This window comes from Sinocyclocheilus anshuiensis, unplaced genomic scaffold, assembly GCF_001515605.1.
Source record: "Sinocyclocheilus anshuiensis isolate Anshui unplaced genomic scaffold, SAMN03320099.WGS_v1.1 scaffold431, whole genome shotgun sequence".
In the NCBI taxonomy this organism is placed as follows: Eukaryota; Metazoa; Chordata; class Actinopteri; order Cypriniformes; family Cyprinidae; genus Sinocyclocheilus; species Sinocyclocheilus anshuiensis.
In genome coordinates, this window is record NW_015551065.1 from 860,156 (window position 1) to 879,835 (window position 19,680).

Consider the following 19,680-nt stretch of genomic DNA (forward strand, 5'->3'; position numbering starts at 1 on the left):
GCCGTGGTGGTCTTCTGCTCTGCCGTGGTGGTCCTCTGCTCCGCCGTGGTGGTTCTCTGTTCTACCGTGGTGGTCTTCTGTTCTGCCTGCTCCGCCATGGTGGTCTACTGTCTGGCTCTGGTGGTCTTCTGCTCCGCCGTGGGGATCTTCGGTCCCGTCTGCTCTGCTGTGGTGGTCCTCAGCTCCACCTGTACTGCCGGCTCCACCCTGGCTCCCTGCTCCGCCGGCTCTGCCTCAGTCCCTGGTCTCTCCTATCCTTGGACTTGGCCCTCCATCCCTCCCCCTGTTCCGCCTCCGCTCCACCGCCCACCTGGATCGTATAGTGTTTGGAGCGTCTGGAAGCCGCTCCTTGGGGGGGGGCTCTGTCCCGAATTCGGTCCCTGGACTTCCGTTTATTCACCACCAGAGGTCCACCCTTTCATTACATTGACTCTCGCACAACACAAACTGTTGCATAGCACCCCGGACTACATATCCCATCATTCATTGCACTGATTACACACTACACTGATTGCACACAGCACACAGCTGTTTCATATCACTCACTCACTATATAACACCTACTCAAACAACCATTCTCCGCTGAGTATTATTTAGCCTGTACCCTGTTCCTAGTCTCTGTGTTTCCTTGTTTTGCCTTGCCTTGCCTGTTTTCTTGGTTTCTGATCCTTGCCTGTTTCCCTGGATTTATCCCTCTCGTCTCGCCCCTGTGATTCTGTCTGCCGATCGTTGACCTACGCTAGCCCTAGGACTATTCTTGTGTTTTGCCCGCCATATACCTGTTTGCCATTGTTCAACCCTGCCTGTTATGACCACGTCTCTTAAATAAAAGCTTGCAGATGGATCCACACGTCTCATGTCTCGTCAGCCCCGCGTCAGCCCCGTTACAGTTTTTCATCAATTAAAAAAAAAAAATGATATAAAATAAAAAGATTAACTAATTGCCCAGATTTATGCAAGTAATCGCAATTAATCATATCTAACATTAAAATTTGTAGCCATAAATGTACTTTCACATTGCCAGAACTGCAAATTATCAGGTTGATTTTACTTATATCATTTTACATTTTAATTTAAATGAACATGAACACATTATTTTTCCCACCCCAACTTTTTAAAATTTTTTATAGATATCATTGTTTTGTTAGGCTATAACAAAACAATTATTTATATATATCTATCAGTTACAGCATATGTATCCATGAGATTTTCAGATTAGTTTTTTTAAGAAATCAGAAATGATAAATGTTTGCTTTGCTTAAACCATTCCCAGCTAACAGGGAACATTCTCAGCTGTAACGTTCTGGCAAGGTTCTCTCACAGTTATGAACAAACATTCTTCCAGTAACGTTCATAGAACATTAATTCAATGTCCTCAGTAACGTTCTTAACATGTTAGCACAAAAACATTATTTATACGTTGTCTATGGAACATTTTAGTTGGAAGTTCATCTAAAATTATTTCAAGAGAAACATTCCCATAATGTTTGCAATAATAAAAACGAATGCTCCCCTTAATGTTTACAAAACCAAGAAAAAACATTTTACTATTAGTATTAAAGTAGTTTACTATTTACTATTAAAAGTAATGCATTACAACAGGGGTCAGCAAACTTGATCCTGGAGGGCCGGTGTCCCGCAGAGTTTAGCTCCAATTTGCCTCAACACACCTGCCTGCAAGTTTCAAGTATACCTAGTAAGAGCTTGATTAGCTGGTTCAGGTGTGTTTAATTCATCATCTCACACATGGATCGGCATTTTCTATAATGTCTCAATGGGGGGGGGGCGCAAAAGAAAAAGAAAGAAACAGCATGGCACGCTTTTTCTTAGCGTCCATTTCCATAGTGACTCGTCGACTCATCGCTCTGTTGAGAATGTCTTGAGTCTTAACCAGGAACATACTCTGAGTTGAGTGAACTTACTCCTGGACGCATTTTTGGAAAGTAATTGCATTACTTTTTATAGAAGGTAATGTGTTATGTTACTTTTGCATTACAATTTCTCATCTGACCTGGGGGTTATTCCAAAAAGCAGGTTATGTGACATACCCCGGTATGTTTGAGGATAAGCGAGCGGATAACCTCAGCTTTCGTTTCCAAAATCGGAGGTAACTTTCAGGGTATGCAAGTAACCATAGTAACTTGCTCTCTGACGATAACCTGCTCCGGAGCAGGTTATGTTCCAGGGTTAGTTCACTTCAGCGCTATCAGCGCACGTGTGATCTACTGACGAGCCTTTAGTGGGCGTGACGGATAGCGCAAAACATTATATAATATTACAATATGTAGCCTATTATATATATATATATATATATATATATATATATATATAAAACACTATGACAAGGTAATGTTTAATTTATTATATTATATATATTTATTACATTTTATATCATCATCTCACACATGGATCGGCATTTTCTATAATGTCTCAATGGGGGGGGGGCGCAAAAGAAAAAGAAAGAAACAGCATGGCACGCTTTTTCTTAGCGTCCATTTCCATAGTGACTCGTCGACTCGTCGCTGTTGAGAATGTCTTGAGTCTTAACCAGGAACATACTCTGAGTTGAATGAACTTACTCCCGGACGCGTTTTTGGAACCACATACCTCGAGTAAGCACGTTTTGGGGTTAATCAACCGAAAGTTCAGGGTGTAGCTGACGGTAAGCTAACCGTGCTTTCTGGAATACACCCCGGAGCTTGCTTGTTTGTTTCGAAATATAAACATTTCTATTTTGGTATAGGCCCTTTCACACCAAAAGTGAAATTAATAAGACTGAAGAAAATGTAAATTCAAAAAGCTCAAACAAACCTTTCAGCTTTACTGCCATTCTGGATTGCATGAAGAATAAGATGCAAGAGAAGAAAGTTTCACCTCCTTCTCAATTACAAAAACAAAAAAAACACCAATGTTATGTTTATCTAGTCAATTTTGCTTATTAGTATGGTTGAATTGGATCATTGAAGGTCACGGCAAAGACACTAGTTCATAAAATTGGACTAAATACATCAAGGATTTTTGTGTTAACGTTTAATTATTGCAGGTTTGTGTCTTATTTTGCTTTTCAGTGTCTTTATAAATTCTAAATTGTTGAAAAAGTGAAAATGAAATGAAATAGTGAGAAAAGTAATGCCTGTTCAGAGTTAGTCTAGAACTACAGCCAATTTCTCTCAGCATAAAAAAGTAACTCAGATATTTTCTTGTAAATTAAAAAGTAATGAATTACTTAACTAGTTACTTGAAAAAGTAATCTGATTACGTTACTCGCGTTACGTGTAATGAGTTACCCCCAACACTGTTCAGAAATAATGTGAACTTTAGACTTAATGGAAACTATTGGGAATACTTTTGTTAGTTAGGTTTATGTAATTTCCTATAAAACAACTTTGTTGAAGGCGTTTACTTGAGCATATTCATCAAGGTGTAAGATTATGCAGGAAAAACACAATCAAGCTCATTTTGTAAGTAATTTCTAGTGTTCTCTATGGGTTGTAGTTTTGCTGATCCCAGTGTTTACCTCCTAATATTTAATCCTAACAATCCTGAGAGAAAACTTAGATACGCTTTGGATAAAAGATAATTAAGTCACTTGGTTCACTTATTATTTAGGCGATTACCCCAAAGTAATCAAGGGCACATTGCTGATAGCTCATGGATTGTGCAAAATGTGGTTTCTGCATATGTCGTCACTAATGTCAATATGCTACATTTGATGTCACTGATGTCAAACCAGGCACAATGCGTCTTGACAGCACAACTGGCAATGTTGTGTCTAAAATGATTTAAAATATTAGTGTTTAATAAAAAAGATATTTTTAAAATGCAATTTTACCATTTAGAAATGTTTTATCAAAAGTGTATTCAGTAGTTTCTAAGCTAGCATTAGTATTGCTGTTCTTTGTGTACTCTAAGTACTGATACCACAATGGTGTTAGACACATGATTGTCTCATGATTGAGTTTTATGTAAATTACACTGAAACTAGTGTGTTTTAGAGAGGTCAACACAATAATTAACTTACCTTCCAACAAAAAAGATGTATCTTGAGCATCACTTGGGCAAACTCAGGATTTTCTTGGTCATCAAATCTTGCCTTGTGTATGCCGTACTGATATTTATGCTTGTTTGTATCTTAGTAGCAAGTAAACATGACACCCATGACTGTAAATTCCAGGATTATCAGTTGTCACTCTATATCTCAAAAGCCTGATGATCATATTTGATTTTTAGGGTGTGATCAGTGCAAACAGGTGTAACTGCTCATTTCACTTGAACTGTAGGTAAGAGTATAAGAGGGGTCAGTGGGGTGCGATTATAAGTGCAATATCAAATTTACGTAAATTCTTACAATAACACAGTCCTCCTATAGTATAGGAGTAAGACAGTATATGTCACTCCTGGGCTGTGTGAAGAAAACTATAACAATGCAGCTTTCTCTCTGTCTTGTCCCTTGCCTCGCACACACTGTAGCTGAACTTGTCCATTCACGCTTTCCTCTCGCACCTCTCTCCCTGTGACTCCCAGGTCTTCACACTGGGTTTCTCCTCAGACACGTTTGTCATTATCCCGCTCTTCACACTTACTGGAATCCAGCACACACTCCAGACAGACAGAGAAACTTCCATTGAGAATTCACCAGTAGCTGACCACAGACTGATACTACAATGATCATTATCATCAGTGGTGTTTGCATTGACAAATGTCAAAGTGAAACAAAATTGCATGTTGCCAATAGAAAGGGATGTCAGCCAAAATGGGATTTCAGTTTAGATGCAGATTTGTTTAGGTATATTTGTCACCAATTCATATTAATTTGTATTATCTCATTTGAATGTTTTCGTACGATTTGCTCACGCGCCATTGACTGTTAAGTTAAGGGTTGGGGTTAAGGGTGGGCCTCTATGCCCAATTTCTTCTAAAAATCGTACATTTTTTGTATCTCCAACTCATAAAATAATTACATTTACCAGTGAGCTTGCATTGCTATTACTACTTAATGACAGATTACAAAGACATTTTTCTTTTTGGAGCAACAACACTCCATTTTCCAAGGACAATAGTGTAGCAAAGTATGAAGCACTGCTCACACAGAAGTCACTTTTAAAACCAAGCAGCTTTATGTTGGTCAGCGCAACAAATTCGCATGACCAACTTGAACATTAGCAAAATCTTCATGGGGAAATTTTTTGCATGGATTCCTACTGAAATTAATGGAATTTGCTGCAAGATTTCCAGCACAATGGTAAATGTAACTACACCTTAAATTGTGTGTTTTAAAAATAAAACAGGATCCACTTTGATTCTGCATTGACTGTAAAAGCAGAGCACTAGCAAACCCCATTTCATTTTGCCTCAAACTTTGGAAGCAAACATGACCATTTCAGTCCTCCTCCTCCTAATAATCATTGCATGAACTATGCTAGTTTTATGTTGGTCACAGCACATAAAGTGGATGGAGGGAAGCGCTTAACACATGTTTGGCTATGTGTTCCATGTTGTCAGGATAATGTTAGCCAAAATGTAAAGTCAGAGTAAGTTATTATATTTTCATTAAAGGTTATGAAGACAATAATTTTCAATGGAATAACATGCACTAATGAATAAAACATGTAAATATACTCATTTTGTTTTCAAGCTGAAAACAGTAACTGGCAATGGCAAAAAAATTTGTATAATACATGCATGCATGTGTGTATATGTGTGGAATTAGTTCCGGATTCACAGCAGAAGGGTGTCTAGACTCACTCACCAAAATTGTGATTATAAATTGTTTTTGAAGGAGGACAAGAAAGCTTAGACATCGAGTTCCAATCATAGTGAGACACTTTTGCTACTTTGTCACCCATAAGCAGCTTATACAAGAGATCTGTGACAGTAAAGTGTGAAGACATGTCTGTGTGCATTCTGTGATTAAATGCTGTTACCGTGCTTTTACCAACCCGTTCTCATCAATATGCATATAAATAACACGACTTTACACTTGTTGGCTTTTACCTATTTATTTGAACCAGCAGAATGAAAAATGTCTTTCAAATTTACAGTAATGGCCATTTCTGTTTGGTGTCATCACATATGAATAGCATTAGCTTAAAAGAAGGACCTCGTACACTAGGTAGCCTCAGATTTCTCACACTTGATTGTGTCGTCCTCATATGCATTTAACAACTTGTTAAACATACAATAAAACATGTCACGGCATGATTTCGCTTCCTTTTCCAGTGGCTCTTCTCTCAAAGGCCCTCACACTTTCTCCCTCCAAGCTTTTCAAGTCTCACACTTTTCCTTCATGGCCTTCCTGCAGCAGCTAATGGTTTACAGGCAGAAGACAAGTGCTTGAATTAGCATGACAAGAACCCGAGTGAATGTGCAATTCTTGAGCCAAATAACACACCAGTCTACACAGGTGTGATGAAGAGGGCTCCAGAGATGCATTAGCATCGGAATTAAAGAGGGAAAAAGCTCCCCAGTGTGTGGTTTCATTTTACTTTTTTAAAGAAAAATAGGTTGTGACAGCTTATTTGAAGCGGTTTTGCTCTAAAGTCAGTGGTTGTTGTGGTCTGGGATTTCAACAGAAAAAGCTGATCTATGCGCTGATAAGACTTGTTTACAAAAAGTACTGTGGCGGTACCATAGATGGTATGACAGTCTGATGTATACCCACCATGACACTAAATGATTATAATTTACCGTACAGTGATTTTAAAGAACACAAGACAATAGACATTACTTTTCCATAATTTTGCCAGCCAATCATGAATAGCAGATAAGGACGTTTTATAGATATTCAGTTGATTTCGTTGACTTTTCCAGGCCAGGTGAATGCTTACATGCCCAAAACAGCTGTTGCAATGAATTTCAATATTTGACTTTTTCTTAAATACACGAATCAGGGTTGCAAGAGTCAGGGCTAATATTTTGTTACAAGGAAAAGTCAGTTGAAAGGTTTGTCTAAAGAGGTCGCTAATCACTGCAGGCAGAGCAAACAAGAATGGCATAACTTTAAGATGAACTAGTGTGCAACTTTACACAACTTGCAAACAACGACATAACTGGATGGACAAAATATAATCGTAAACGCATCTATTTTTCGTCCAGATTGGGTTTTTTGACCGGCGTGGTGAATTGGCCTATAGTGGAGGGGGTGCTCGTGGAGGAGGTGCTTTGAGAGGAGGAGACTGCTCCTCAGTCGCGTTGACCACCTCACATTTACCGCGAGCGGCTGAAGACTCAGCGGCTCGTACCAACTTCTAGAATTTGCCGAGATTTTTTCCCATCTCGAACGCGCATGTTTTGTTATTATCTTGACGAACTACAACGCGATTTGCCTGCATTCGCCATCGGATAAACAGCACGATGTTCGCCCGTTGAGTTGACGTATGATCGCATTCAAGCATCGCTTTTATTTCGCAGGATATTCATGTTTTTAAAGATACAAAGGACGCGGTGGATTCGCTGACGGAAATCAGAAATCTGGCGCTGGATGAGGACGTCGATGTGATTTAAACCCGAGCCAAATACGAACATTTCTTTTCGCACTGTCAGTAAATGAAGTGGCCTGACGGATTTATTTTATTAGGTGGATTTGAGAAAGCCGTCCCATTTCAGAGTGGAAAATTAGGACAAGTCGACCTACACCCCTCACAAAGGGGTTCCACGCAGCCGAGCGTACGGCATGTTGTTGCTCCGTATGTTTTTGGCAAAACTGGCACATGTTTGCGTGTAGATAGAGAGGTCGTCTGGGTGACTTTTTTGGTTTTGCGTTCTTTAATGATATGGACAGTAGAAAGTTGTGAGTGATTTTTAAATCTCCATTTTTCTCTAAATCTGTATTTCTATAACAAACTTAACTGACACGGTATCAGATTTTGTTTTTCACAATTTAATTAAACTGTTCTCGTCTGAAGTTTAGCTTTTTTTTCCCTCTCTCATGACTTGGTGGCTTTTCTCTGTGCTGTGACGACTCCCACCGTGCGATTGTTCGTTCCTGATGGGTACAAGACCCAGCTGACGACTCTTAAACCTTTGCACTGTTTGCCCATCTTTGTAAACATTCACAAGTAAAACACTCGTGATTCCACGATGGAGCTCTTCTCCAGGAATGTGGCCGCGCTCTGGATTATCCTGCTGGAGTTCCTGCTCAGATCAGTGGCTGAAGAAGGTAACTCAATCATTTTATTAAACGCAACTGCCTGTTGACTCCTTATAGAGAAAATGTTGTTACATATAAAAGTGTCATAACATTGGATGATGTACACAAAACAGTTGCAGTGTTATTTTATTCACTGCAGTGTTTTGACTGGGTATTATGCCCATTCTTCTGTTTTTACAAGTTAAGACTAAGGCCCTTACTGAGAAAGCATTCATAAATCCCATGTATTTGATGGCTAGTTAGCAGTACTATGGGTTATGTCTAGTAAAGACTGATTTTATTACTCACAGTCTGGTCTATTACTTTGTGGCCAGAGGCACTGTGAGATTGAGGGTTTGTAAAACGCTTCTGTTTATTGTAGTTGGCGTAATTGTTTAGCTTTATTGATGCAAAGAACAATTTAATAGGATTTGTTGAATTGTTTTTTCCTAAACGAATCAGTTTGTACAAAAATACTCCTCCAAACGGGAAGGGTGGGGGTGCTGCTTTAAAAGTAATAATTATCTCCCTCAAAAAGTGGGGATTTAAAGTAGAGATTTTTAAAAGTGCATTTATAATGGTTGCTTCGCCCCTGCTTTCACATTAGTTGCTTTCAGAGTTTAAAGTGCCCTTTAATAATCAATATAATTACTGTATTATAGATATGCATTTAATAACATTGATTTAATTCTTAAGCCATGCCTTTGCCTTTCCTTTCTGAAAATCGCCGTTGGGTGGATCAAACAGAGGCACAATAAGTGCATCTCAAGTAACACGCAAATGTTAAATTACAAAGAGGATGAGCGATATATGGATGTCTTGGGTCGATAGAAATTTGAGTCCTGTATTGTCGGGGGACATATCATCCAGTAACCTCAATAAGTAGTCATTTTGATCAGTGGAATGATGAATGGCTGTTCACTGAGGTTTCAGCCTGCAGTGGCAAATACAGAGAGAGGTATATGGTGCTAGATTTTAGCTAAAGGTGACTACGTACCCGTTGTAAATCTATCAGTTTGCCGCAGGCTGCTTAATCGATGGCGGACGGACGGTTCGGATTAGTTCCGCACATTACATGGCGCGGTGCACACACCTGCTCCCCGCTTGCCGAAATCAATTAACCGACCTGTGTGACAGACACACGCAGGTGATGCTCCTCCAGCAACACTGGGTCCAATTAATGAGTTATTGACGCATTTCTGTTGCGGTAATTAGCTGATGAGTGTCAGAAAGCCAGTAGTTTGTGCTCTCAAGTGAGAGGCGGTAAAGCGTTTAATCCGGAACGGTGAGGCTGTCGCGAACTGTAGAAGAGACCTGTTTATGCTATTTGATGTAAAAACTTTAATGTAGCCTACTGGCCACTAAGCAGTGTTTGCAGCTTTATTTTTATACAACTAAAATGTTCCTTCATTTTTGGTGAAAAAGTCGCCTTTACATCAAGCCTGTTTCGCGGTAAAATTAAACCTCGTAGATTTTAGTTCTTAAAATATTTGTCTCAATGTCTCTACATAGAATTGTGACAATACAAGGAAAAAAAACGTTTTGTCCCTTTACCTTAAAGTCTGAAAAACCTTTGTCCCTGGAACTGACTAGAAGTCATTCTTGAGACATGGGACAAAACAGGTCCAGCAGGGGTAACTGCTATTAGGTTTAAAAATATATATATTTTCAATTTTAAATGTCACGAGGGATTAATAATTGAATGTATTTAACACAATTATCACCTTCAATGTAATTTTCTCATTATTATACCAAATCTATGTTTCTTAATGTCCACTCACTACATCTAAAACAGTGTGTCCACAGAGAAGGGTTCAATCATTCATATGCAATAAATATAATTTTTTTTAATGATGAAAAAGAGCTTGTTTTATCAAAAACAACACTTAATAATATCTCCTTCTCCTATCAAAGCAAGGTTGTTTTTTAATGACACATGCATGTTTAATATGATTTTAAAGTTGTGTCCCCACTTTTTGTAAACACCGTCAGACATTCAATAAAATGTAATAAAATCAGGGAATATCAGGGGCAGCTGTCACTCTAAAGGACCCCCTTGCCACAGTTCACCTCTGCTGATATCTCAAAATACTTAAATGTGACTTGAATAAAAGCTTTATAAACAATAACATACTCACTGTTTGTTTTAATACAGTAATTGACTGATTCAATGTATTTGATAGTTAAAATGACTACAAATTCAGGTTTTCGTCACCTCCGTCAGATGTGTCAACTCTGTCAGTTGAATATTTTGATAATATTTCATTATGATATTTTATATTTGTTGTGGAATTATTGGTCACATGTGAAAGTGTAATCTGTCTGCTAACACGAGAATGTGTTTTGAAATGTTAAAAACATCTTGAATGCTGTTAAAGATAAAGCTGAAATTATGTTACACAGTCCAAGCTAAAAAAAGCACATTTAGTTAAAAAAGAGAAAAGTTGGGAGGTTGTATCAAAGCATAGCTCAGTAGCTCAGTACATATAAGATACATAAATGTAGTTTCATTTGTCTGAGGACAAGGTTTTATTTTTTCAATTTTGCACCCTGTTTTGTCCCACTTCTCAAGAATGACTGAATTAACTCTTGCCTAGTTAACTCTATATTGGTGTGTTATAGTTCTCACCAATTTCCCGTTGGGTTTCTGTGCAATGGTGTGTTTTAAGACATTGAGCTTCTCTGGTAAATTCTCTCTATTGATGAGTTCTTTAAAAAAAAAATTGTTTGGAAAGTGTAATGGAAAGCTGCTGGATAAATTTAAAAAGTCGTAAAAAAAAGTTTAAAGACAAGATAGTTTTGAAGTTACTCATGTTTTGACTGTTTATAGGCCCTGCCTCTGTTTTAATTAGTTTGTTGCTTGTGTCTTGATGGCTTTATCTAGCATTTTCTTTTTATTTCTAGTTTCTACTTACCTTTAGCAAGTGTTAATTCTGGCCCCTGTTTCATACCAGAATATTGCTAAAATCAATACGACCCAATTGGGTAACTGTACCTGCTATTTCGCTGAGATGGGTGGCTGGGGGGAGTTGCTTTGGCAGTTGTAAAGACTAATATGGTGAAGTCAGTAACAGAAGCAACAGGGGGAGATTGGATTTGATTCTGTAGTAACTCAAACCCCTGTGTGAGATTAAACTAATGCCAAATCTGTGAGGATCACTGCACTGATCTCTAATTCCCTTTGTGAGGAAATATCAGCTAAAAGAGAGAGAGGTATCAATGGCTTTCATGTGAGGTCAGAGCTCAGGAACTCTTCTGTCTTCCGTCTTCTGTTACCCTGGAGCAAAAAAGAGCTTATCCATTCCACCTTCTGTCACTTATTCACTTATTTCTCTCTGTCTCACTCTTCTCATCTTCTGTCTCTCTGTCATACGCACATGCATTCACTGTCACAGTCATGGATTGGCTATGTTTGGAATGGAATAGAAGCATACAATGCGGTGTATACTGTATGCTGGTTTGTGACACAGCATACAATGATCTTTTCAAGTGGTATCACATGGCCACACTACAAGCAATAGTTGCTTTTCTGTTTTAAACCAGTTTTGGCAATGCAATCATGTTTCGCAATAGACAAAATCAGTAAGTCATCTAAGAAATAAGTGCATTCAAGAAACTTGCTTACTGTGCAAAGTATTCATACCACAATAATAGTAAGAATAATGAGTCACACTTTAGTTTGGGGACCAATTCTCACTATAAATGACGACATTTGCCTTAATAAACTCCCAATTTGCTGCTTATTAATAGTTAGTAAGGTAGTTAGTTGTTTAGGTATGGGGTGGATTAAGGGATCTAAAATATGATCATGCAGAATAAGACATTATCTGCTTTATAAGTACTAATAAACAGCCAATATGCTAGTAAAATGTATGCTAATAAGCAACTAGTTAATAGTGAGAGTCGGTTCTTAAACAAAAGTGTTACCGAGTTATGTTATATGATTGTGTGCCATTTTGAACATACATGTTTAGTGGCATAATGACGCAAAAATCAATATTGATGCAGAACACTTTTTATTCTTCTCTCTTCTTTTTGTGGTTCACTTGTTCTTTTTTGGCTGTGGTGAAGTTTCTTCTACTTCTCTCCCGCTGCAGAAATGCACATCCCTCCTCAGAAATCCTATTAAATGGAACTGATTTTTATAAGACAGGGATTTGCATTTAAAGCGGCGCTCTCCTCTCTCCCCCGCTCCTCACTCTCTCTTTGGTTGTTAATCCTGTGATTAGCCGCTTGAAGATTTAAACTGCAGCTCCGCGTCTCATCTCTAATCATCAATCCTGCACCTTTACTCTCTACAGAGTTACCACAGTATGTTTGTCTCAAACCCAGAGAGCTTCCAGTTGCATATGCATGGTGGGTCTCATGTGGAAGGAATCCTTTTTCAACTTTTATTCTTTCATGTGTGTTTTTTGTGTTTGAGTGTGTGGTCTGCAATTGCCCCGGTTGCCGATCCAAACACTGTGCAGATTGATAGGATGATAACAGCGCTCAAGCAGCTCTTGTTGGGATTGGACTCCCTCTCTCTCTCTCTCTCTCTCTCTCTCTCGATTTCATGTCTCTTCAGCCAGTGCATCAGTGTCAATACCGCCCTGATGGATGAGGGGCTGACAGCCTAAGAGTCTCTCGTTTTATCTTTTTCTCTCTGTCTACATCATTCCCTCCTACACACCTCTAAAAGCGGTTGAGAATCATTGTTTAGCATGAGAGGAGACCTTTGACCTTACAGAGGCAGACACAATCAGTGTAGAAGGAAGAGAACCGATCAGGTGATCTAGGAACTCCAATAATGCAGTGGGTCATTTCTGTAAGTGGACCACATTTGTGTGGTGACACATTTCATAATAGAGTTATTAAGAAAGTTTGGAAGGAGCATGTTCAAGTAATCCAACCAATTACAATTTAACAGTGGTCCAGGATTGATTGCAGCCAACTCATAGAATCGTTTAGAGACACTTTACAGCCCTGATGGGATTCTTGGCAACCCTCATGCACTTTAAAAATGATATTCTCAGTCTTATTTCCATATTTTTAGTAAAAATGACTAAATATCTTTAAAATAAGATAACTTTAGACAAGCAGCAACAATTAAGTAACAATCAAATTGGTTTTTAGAGAATCTTGAATTAAGTTTGTTCCAACATCACTGGCAAATTATTTTATGTTGTTTTATGGATGATTATATATTTGTGGAAACTAGTTAGTGGTAGAAATGTGCGAGACTAGTTGACCAAATGGAACTGCTGCTATGTATTAAAAATACATCATTGTGAAAAGTTGATATCTGGAACAAAAAAACAAAATCATTTAATTTCACCTCAGACCTTGCAAGCATGCATGCATTTAATTTTTTTCATGTCATCTCCGTATAATGTCTAATAAAATAGTGTTTTTAAGCACAGTGCTGCTTTGGTTACAGAGATAAACATGGTAACTGCTGCATTTCTGCTTGTCCAAAAGTGCCATCTACTGTCAGAGAGTGAATTTGTATTTTCATTCAGCTTTTGTTGCCGTCAGTGTTGCAAATTTAACGAGCTGATGGAAAATGAGAACAATTAGGATAATAAGGGATCTAGAATTATTTGACCGTTTGATTCGTAGATTAAGTATTTCAAATGGATCGCACAATGTTTTTGACTGTCTTCTGAGGGTTTCATACTTTTAGACTAGTCGATTAGTCGGTTACAAAATTTCAGTTTAAACCTCAGTGAAATTAGTCACAGTGCACATCCCAAGTAGGAAGTTAGTGGTGATGACGCTGATTAGTTCTGCCTCTAGTCAACGCATCAGGTCTGTTTCAACTAGCTGTTTCAACCTTCGTAACTTGTGTCAGGCTTAAAAGATTAGTTAATTTAAAAAATTGTCATCATTTGCTCACCCTCTTGTCGTTCCAAACCCATGAGACTTTTTTCATCTACGAAACCCAAATGAAGAGTTTTTTTATGATCTTTCAGAGATTACTGTCCCTCAACTGAAAGCCATTTAACCAAAACTCTCAGGTTTTGATTAAAATGATATTCGTGTTTTGAAGTTGAATGAGTCTTGTGGGTTTGAAATATCACAAGGGCTAGTAAATGATGACAGATTTTTCATTTTTGTGTGAAACAATCCTTTAACACAGTTTACTCAAGTAGAAAGCGTTCCAGCATCCTTGGTCCTAGAACAACATTCTTATTAATCCGGGATTTTGGGGTTAGGCTTTAGTTTGCGGTTAGAGGCTTGAACAACTGCCTATAAGGTTTGTAGCAGGACTAGGGTCATGATTGAGTGTTTGATAGTAATGTTGTTCCTAAACCAGCAAAAGACTTGTCCTGCTTGTGTAAATGCACCCTTTGCCAGAGAGTCAGATGCCGCACTGTTTGTCATTTTCACCGTTAGGAGTGATATTTTGCGAGCCTGAAAATAAGCCCATTTACTCTCTGGTTTTCAGGTCTACTGGAGATACTGCATAGAAATGAGCTGCTGGTTCTGGTATCAGTTGATTGAGCAGCTCCTGAAATATACTTTCGCAAAATGCTTGGCTTGTGTGACACGTAATATTCCACAGTACACCAAAATGAGATTGTCTGTTTTTTTGATTAGGTGCTCATATACAAAGACATCAGAACCTGAAGTAATTCTCTTCAAAAACAAAGCTTAATTGCACAACACTTTATACATCAAACTATAAAAGCTGTTTTGATTATGAAAATCCTGTTTTATATCCACTTCACATATATGTTTACTTTGCTACGCCAGTACGTTGTTTAGTGTCTGTAAACATCTCACTTTCTGTACATGTCCTATTGTGAGCTCTAAAGAGTTCTTGAAACCTTTTAGCCTGCTTTGATTCGTTACAACTCTGTTCATCTCTTAGGCGCCTATGGGATGAAAAATTTCTTGACCAGTTTTCTCGAAGAATTGTATCACGTAAATCAACAAATCTGCAAAACTGTCATGCTTTGCAGGAAGTTTCGTGAAGAGATAAACAGAGCAATGTGTTTCCATGTAAGGTATATGAACCTTTCCACTAATCTTGTCATATATCACGTTATACTTTTCAAACAGAGCACAAGCATTCTCGTCTGAATCGCGTGTTAGTTCCCCCATTAGGGCCCAGTGTGAGATCTCTCTTATCCCCAAAAAAATGAGCCTCATTCTGTGCCTCTCCTGAGCTTGCACTCCCCCACTTGCCCCCCGTTGGCGACTGCACATTCAAAGCCATTCATCTTCTCTGCAATTCACAGCACGTGCCTCCTGCTTCTACGGTTTCTCTCTCTCTCCATCCTGTATACCTGTGCAACCCCCTCCATTTCCTTCCCAATGCAGCCTTGCTGGTTGCGTTTTTGTTGTTTCTTAATTAAATCCATAACCGGCTCTAAACCTAATACTAATATATGGTTGGTTGATAGGAATGATGTACACATCCTTCTTAAATAAATCACATTAAACGCTATTAACATGCTTTCTTGTGAATTAATAACCCTGGTTAATGCATTCACAGATAATTTCCTCACGAAGATCCTTTGTTAAGACAGATAATTAAAAACAGAGAAGAGACATGTATTTCTGAAAGATCTGCACTAAGGTGTCTGGGTGCTCTTAAAATAGGTCAGGTGCACTCTTAGAAATAAAGGTGCTTTAAAGGTTCTTCAAAGCGATGCTTTAGAAGAACCATTTTTGGTTCCACAAAGAACCATTCAGTCAAAGGTTCTTTAAAGAACCATCTCTTTCTTACCTTTTTATAATCTGAAGAACCTTCTTTCGCCACAAAGAACCTTTTGTGAAACAGCAAGGTTCTTCAGATGTTAAAGGTTCTTTATGGAACCATTTAGACAAAAAGGTTCTTCTATGGCATCGTGAAGCACCTTTATTTTTAAGTGTGTGTGTGTGTGTGTGGAGTAGATTAAGTGTTGGCATTGACAAAAACATGGAAACTTGTGTTTCCACACACATAAGCTGTGGTGTCCACAAACATTCTGGGTGATGCTTGGACATGTTTAGGTTTACATACACACACTAAAAACTGTAGTTGAGAGAATGTAAAAATTCAACATAACTGCATTCAGATTTTAGGTTCTCTTGACTATTGTTTTAGTTGTCCCACATGACACTCCATTTGCCAGTTTGAATTTGTTGGTTTACTAAATGCAGAATGCCCCATTCAGCCAGTAAATTCCCCAAGGCAACTACAGGTTTCTTGTTCAGCAAATTTTCAATTAGTAACACATTTAACTATAGTGTCTTTGTTTCTGAAAGTGCAATCACCTTGCAAAGCAGATATCTGGGATATTATTTTAGAAGTTTTAACACTTGACACACAAACTTCAAGACTGGTTAAAAAATGTAAAAAAAAAAAAAAAAAACCCCGCAAACACACATAGCATAGTGTTTGACTAATGGGGCAATGTTTAACAAGGGTTTTATGTAGTTTATCCCCTTTTTTGTGTTATGGTCATTTTGACTCTGAGAGGATTTTGTTTTTCAAAAAAAAGCTAGTTATTGTTATCACATTGGACTAAAACCTACTAACTTTGCTCACACAGGACATAACTCCCCCACCCCATTTTTAAGGGTTAAAGTAATTCAGTTTCTTATGGTTTGTGACTCAAAAGGTCCCATAAACTAGAAAATGTGTGTTTTTTTTTTTTCAAACTACCACTTGGACTTATTATACACACATTTATTTAGCTGAATGAGGACATGTCGAAGTTATTTTTATATAAAGGTAATTATAAATACTACAGATTAACTCTCACCCTAAGTATATCCCATTTCCATTTAATTAAAACAGAAACATTTAATATATGACACATTAGGACGTCCCCAAAGGGGAATGTTTGTCATATTTAGCTCACTTCATGGGGACAAATTTGTCCCCAAAGAGTAGCTAAATAAACACACACATGAATGAAGCGTCATACGAAGTCACAATGCTTCACTATAATGTCTTTTTATGAATTTGTACTGTGTAAGCACAAATGGTTTTGTCATGCTCATGCTCATGCTCATGCTCTCTGATCTTCACTGAAAGCTTGGTTAGAAATTAAGGGATCAGAAAAGAAAGGAGATGGAGGAAACAAAAGATTGAAAGAGGAGAGTCATGCAGAGAGTGTATTATGTATCAGATATCTGCTGGGGTTATGCTGGGCCAATGTGTGTGTGTGTGTGCGTGTGTGTGTGTGCGTGTGCAACAGACAGGAACAGTCTGCTTTCTCTGTTCACACACCGATCAAACCAGCACGCCTCCTGGCTCCCACTGACACTTACTCAATGAGTGTGTGTGTGTGTGTGTGTGTGTGTTGTAGTGGATATGATTAAGGGTCAGTTTGTGTGTGTGTGTGTGTGTGTGTGTGTGTGTTCATGATGTACCGTGTGAGTAGCCATATGGGGATGTAATGATAATAAAAGCTGTGATGGTAGCTGATGGCCTGCACATCAATACAGCTCAAGAGTTCAACAGATTGCAAAGGAAGTCCTTGGCTATGCTGGGAATGAAAGATTAGCTTACAGCATACTGTGCACTATATACCGCACAGTACACTTTTGTGAATAGTTTTTACTTTTTTTATCCAATTTTGTGTAAAATATTTTCACTTACACAAGCTTACCAATTAATAAATCAAAAGCGGTTGATATTACTTCTGGTTTATTCATCAAAGGAAATATAAGGTCAAGTTGAGTGCATAGTACAGGAGTATACATGAACGATTTGGCGAATGTAGATGGTTATTCAGATGCAAACAGAAATTCAGATGTTGTGCACAGTAAATACATAGTAGGCTATAAGTATTGTGATAATCTCTTTTTGGACATGGGCGCTTCACATTTAAATGCATGTAAACTTTACATTTAAGGCCCAAAACATATTATTTAGGTCTGTGAATGCAAATGATTTTGCCAACCAAGCTTGATTTCAAGGATCTCCCAAATAAAATTCTTAACGCAATGCAAGGACTTACAACATTCTTCGCATTACCAGAAATGATCCTATAGCCTACGTTTAGCTTTCTACTTCTGCCAATTGTACTTAGGCTTTAAAGGGGTCATATGATGCGATTTCAAGTTTTCCTTTCTCTTTGGAGTGTTACAAGCTGATTGTGAATAGATAAGATCCCTGAAGTTGCAAAGACTAAAGTCTCAAAACCAAAGAGATATTCTTTATCAAAGTTAAGACTCTGCCACACCCCCCTAAAATGTCTCGTTCTAACACGCCCCCACATATCTAGGTCACTATGTGGGAATATTTGCATAATGCGCCCAAATGTGCATGCAAAGAAAGAAGGCGTGGTTTCAGTAACCGCAGTTAGTGTTGAAGCAGCCATGTCAGGGAGACGCTGTGTGTTTCTAGGTGAAAGCAAAAGCAATAATGATCTTTAAAAAAGCATCATATGACCCCTTTAAATTCCTAAAAGTTTGTGCAGATTACCATGATAAACAAAACATGTAAGAAACCTAAACTTTTGCTTGTCACAGAGTTTATTTTCTGCAATAATCCAAAAGCCAACGGAAAAAAAATATTTTGGGTTTTTGTCGAGAGAACCAGGGTGATGCAAACTCACAAGTTGGCCTACAAAAACTTTTGTACAAAAACTCACCTCAAGCACTGAAGTTTGCTACTGCCAGAGTAACGCAATAACGCAAGTTAAATATGTACATCAGATCATACGCTTTCAACGCACCTGGCAAACATTTGTGTTTGCATACTTACATAGAGTATGTTTCAGGCTTTTCAGTGTTTTTGTGTCTAAAAGCAAACAATTTCTGTCTTTTTCTCTCTCTTTCTTTGTCATTTTCTCCCAACAGCAATACAAGTGCAAACACTGTCTAGCGTGCGTTTGCTGAAAGGCTGACTGCTAGGAAACGAATCCACACTCAAAGATGCGTCAGCCTAAATGAAATATGTAAACAAGTTGAGACGAGAGAAGTATTGTTCATTCGTTTAGCATGGACTTAGGAGCAGTCCACTTTCCTTTCACATGTCCCAATCTGACGACGCCATAGTAACAGGAGCAAATCATTACTCATGGTGGTCTCTTTCAGAGACAAAGCTTTGTTTTCATAAGAGAGCTTGAGAAGTTGTATTTTGTCTGTGCAAGTTGCAGATGTTTCACTGCTTCACCGAGTTAGGCAGGTTGGCTTATCTGCTTATGTTGTAAAAGGTGTGTGTGTGTTTTAGTAAAACTCAGTAGCCAACTAAGATATTAAACAAGTCTTATTTCTGGTTTCTCTTTCTTAGTGGTGTAGAAGCTAAGAACTGGATGGTCAACTAAAAGTGTACTTAAAGAGAGTTCCCTTTCAGTCGGTCACTCTCGACGTCACGTCGGATGACCGACGAAATTGGGATCTCGCTTAGAGAGGCCAATCTACTTCGAGTGTAAACTAAACGAGCCATTGCACATTGGCATGCGATTATTGCATCCAGCTGCCGCTGATCACAGGCATGCTGTGGTTTGCACGGATGGCTGGGGGGCCACGTACAACGGGCTTGCAGTGTTGGGTTTGGACGGGGCCCCAACTGCACTGGCACATCAACTGCCTCGAGTTGCTGGCAGTGCACCTTGCCCTGAGCC

The 19,680-nt window shown here is 38.5% G+C and overlaps 1 protein-coding gene across 2 annotated transcripts in view; it reads left to right on the forward strand.

Moving 5' to 3' along the window:
- Positions 1-7,785: 7,785 nt before the first annotated feature.
- ephb4a (eph receptor B4a) overlaps positions 7,786-19,680 on the forward strand; it is a 43,731-nt gene continuing 31,836 nt past the window's right edge. For both annotated transcript variants that reach the window (XM_016451931.1, XM_016451932.1), the window contains exon 1: positions 7,786-8,158. In XM_016451931.1, the coding sequence (XP_016307417.1) occupies positions 8,080-8,158 (79 nt within the window). In that variant the 5' untranslated portion in view covers positions 7,786-8,079. The remainder of the gene's footprint in view (positions 8,159-19,680) is intronic.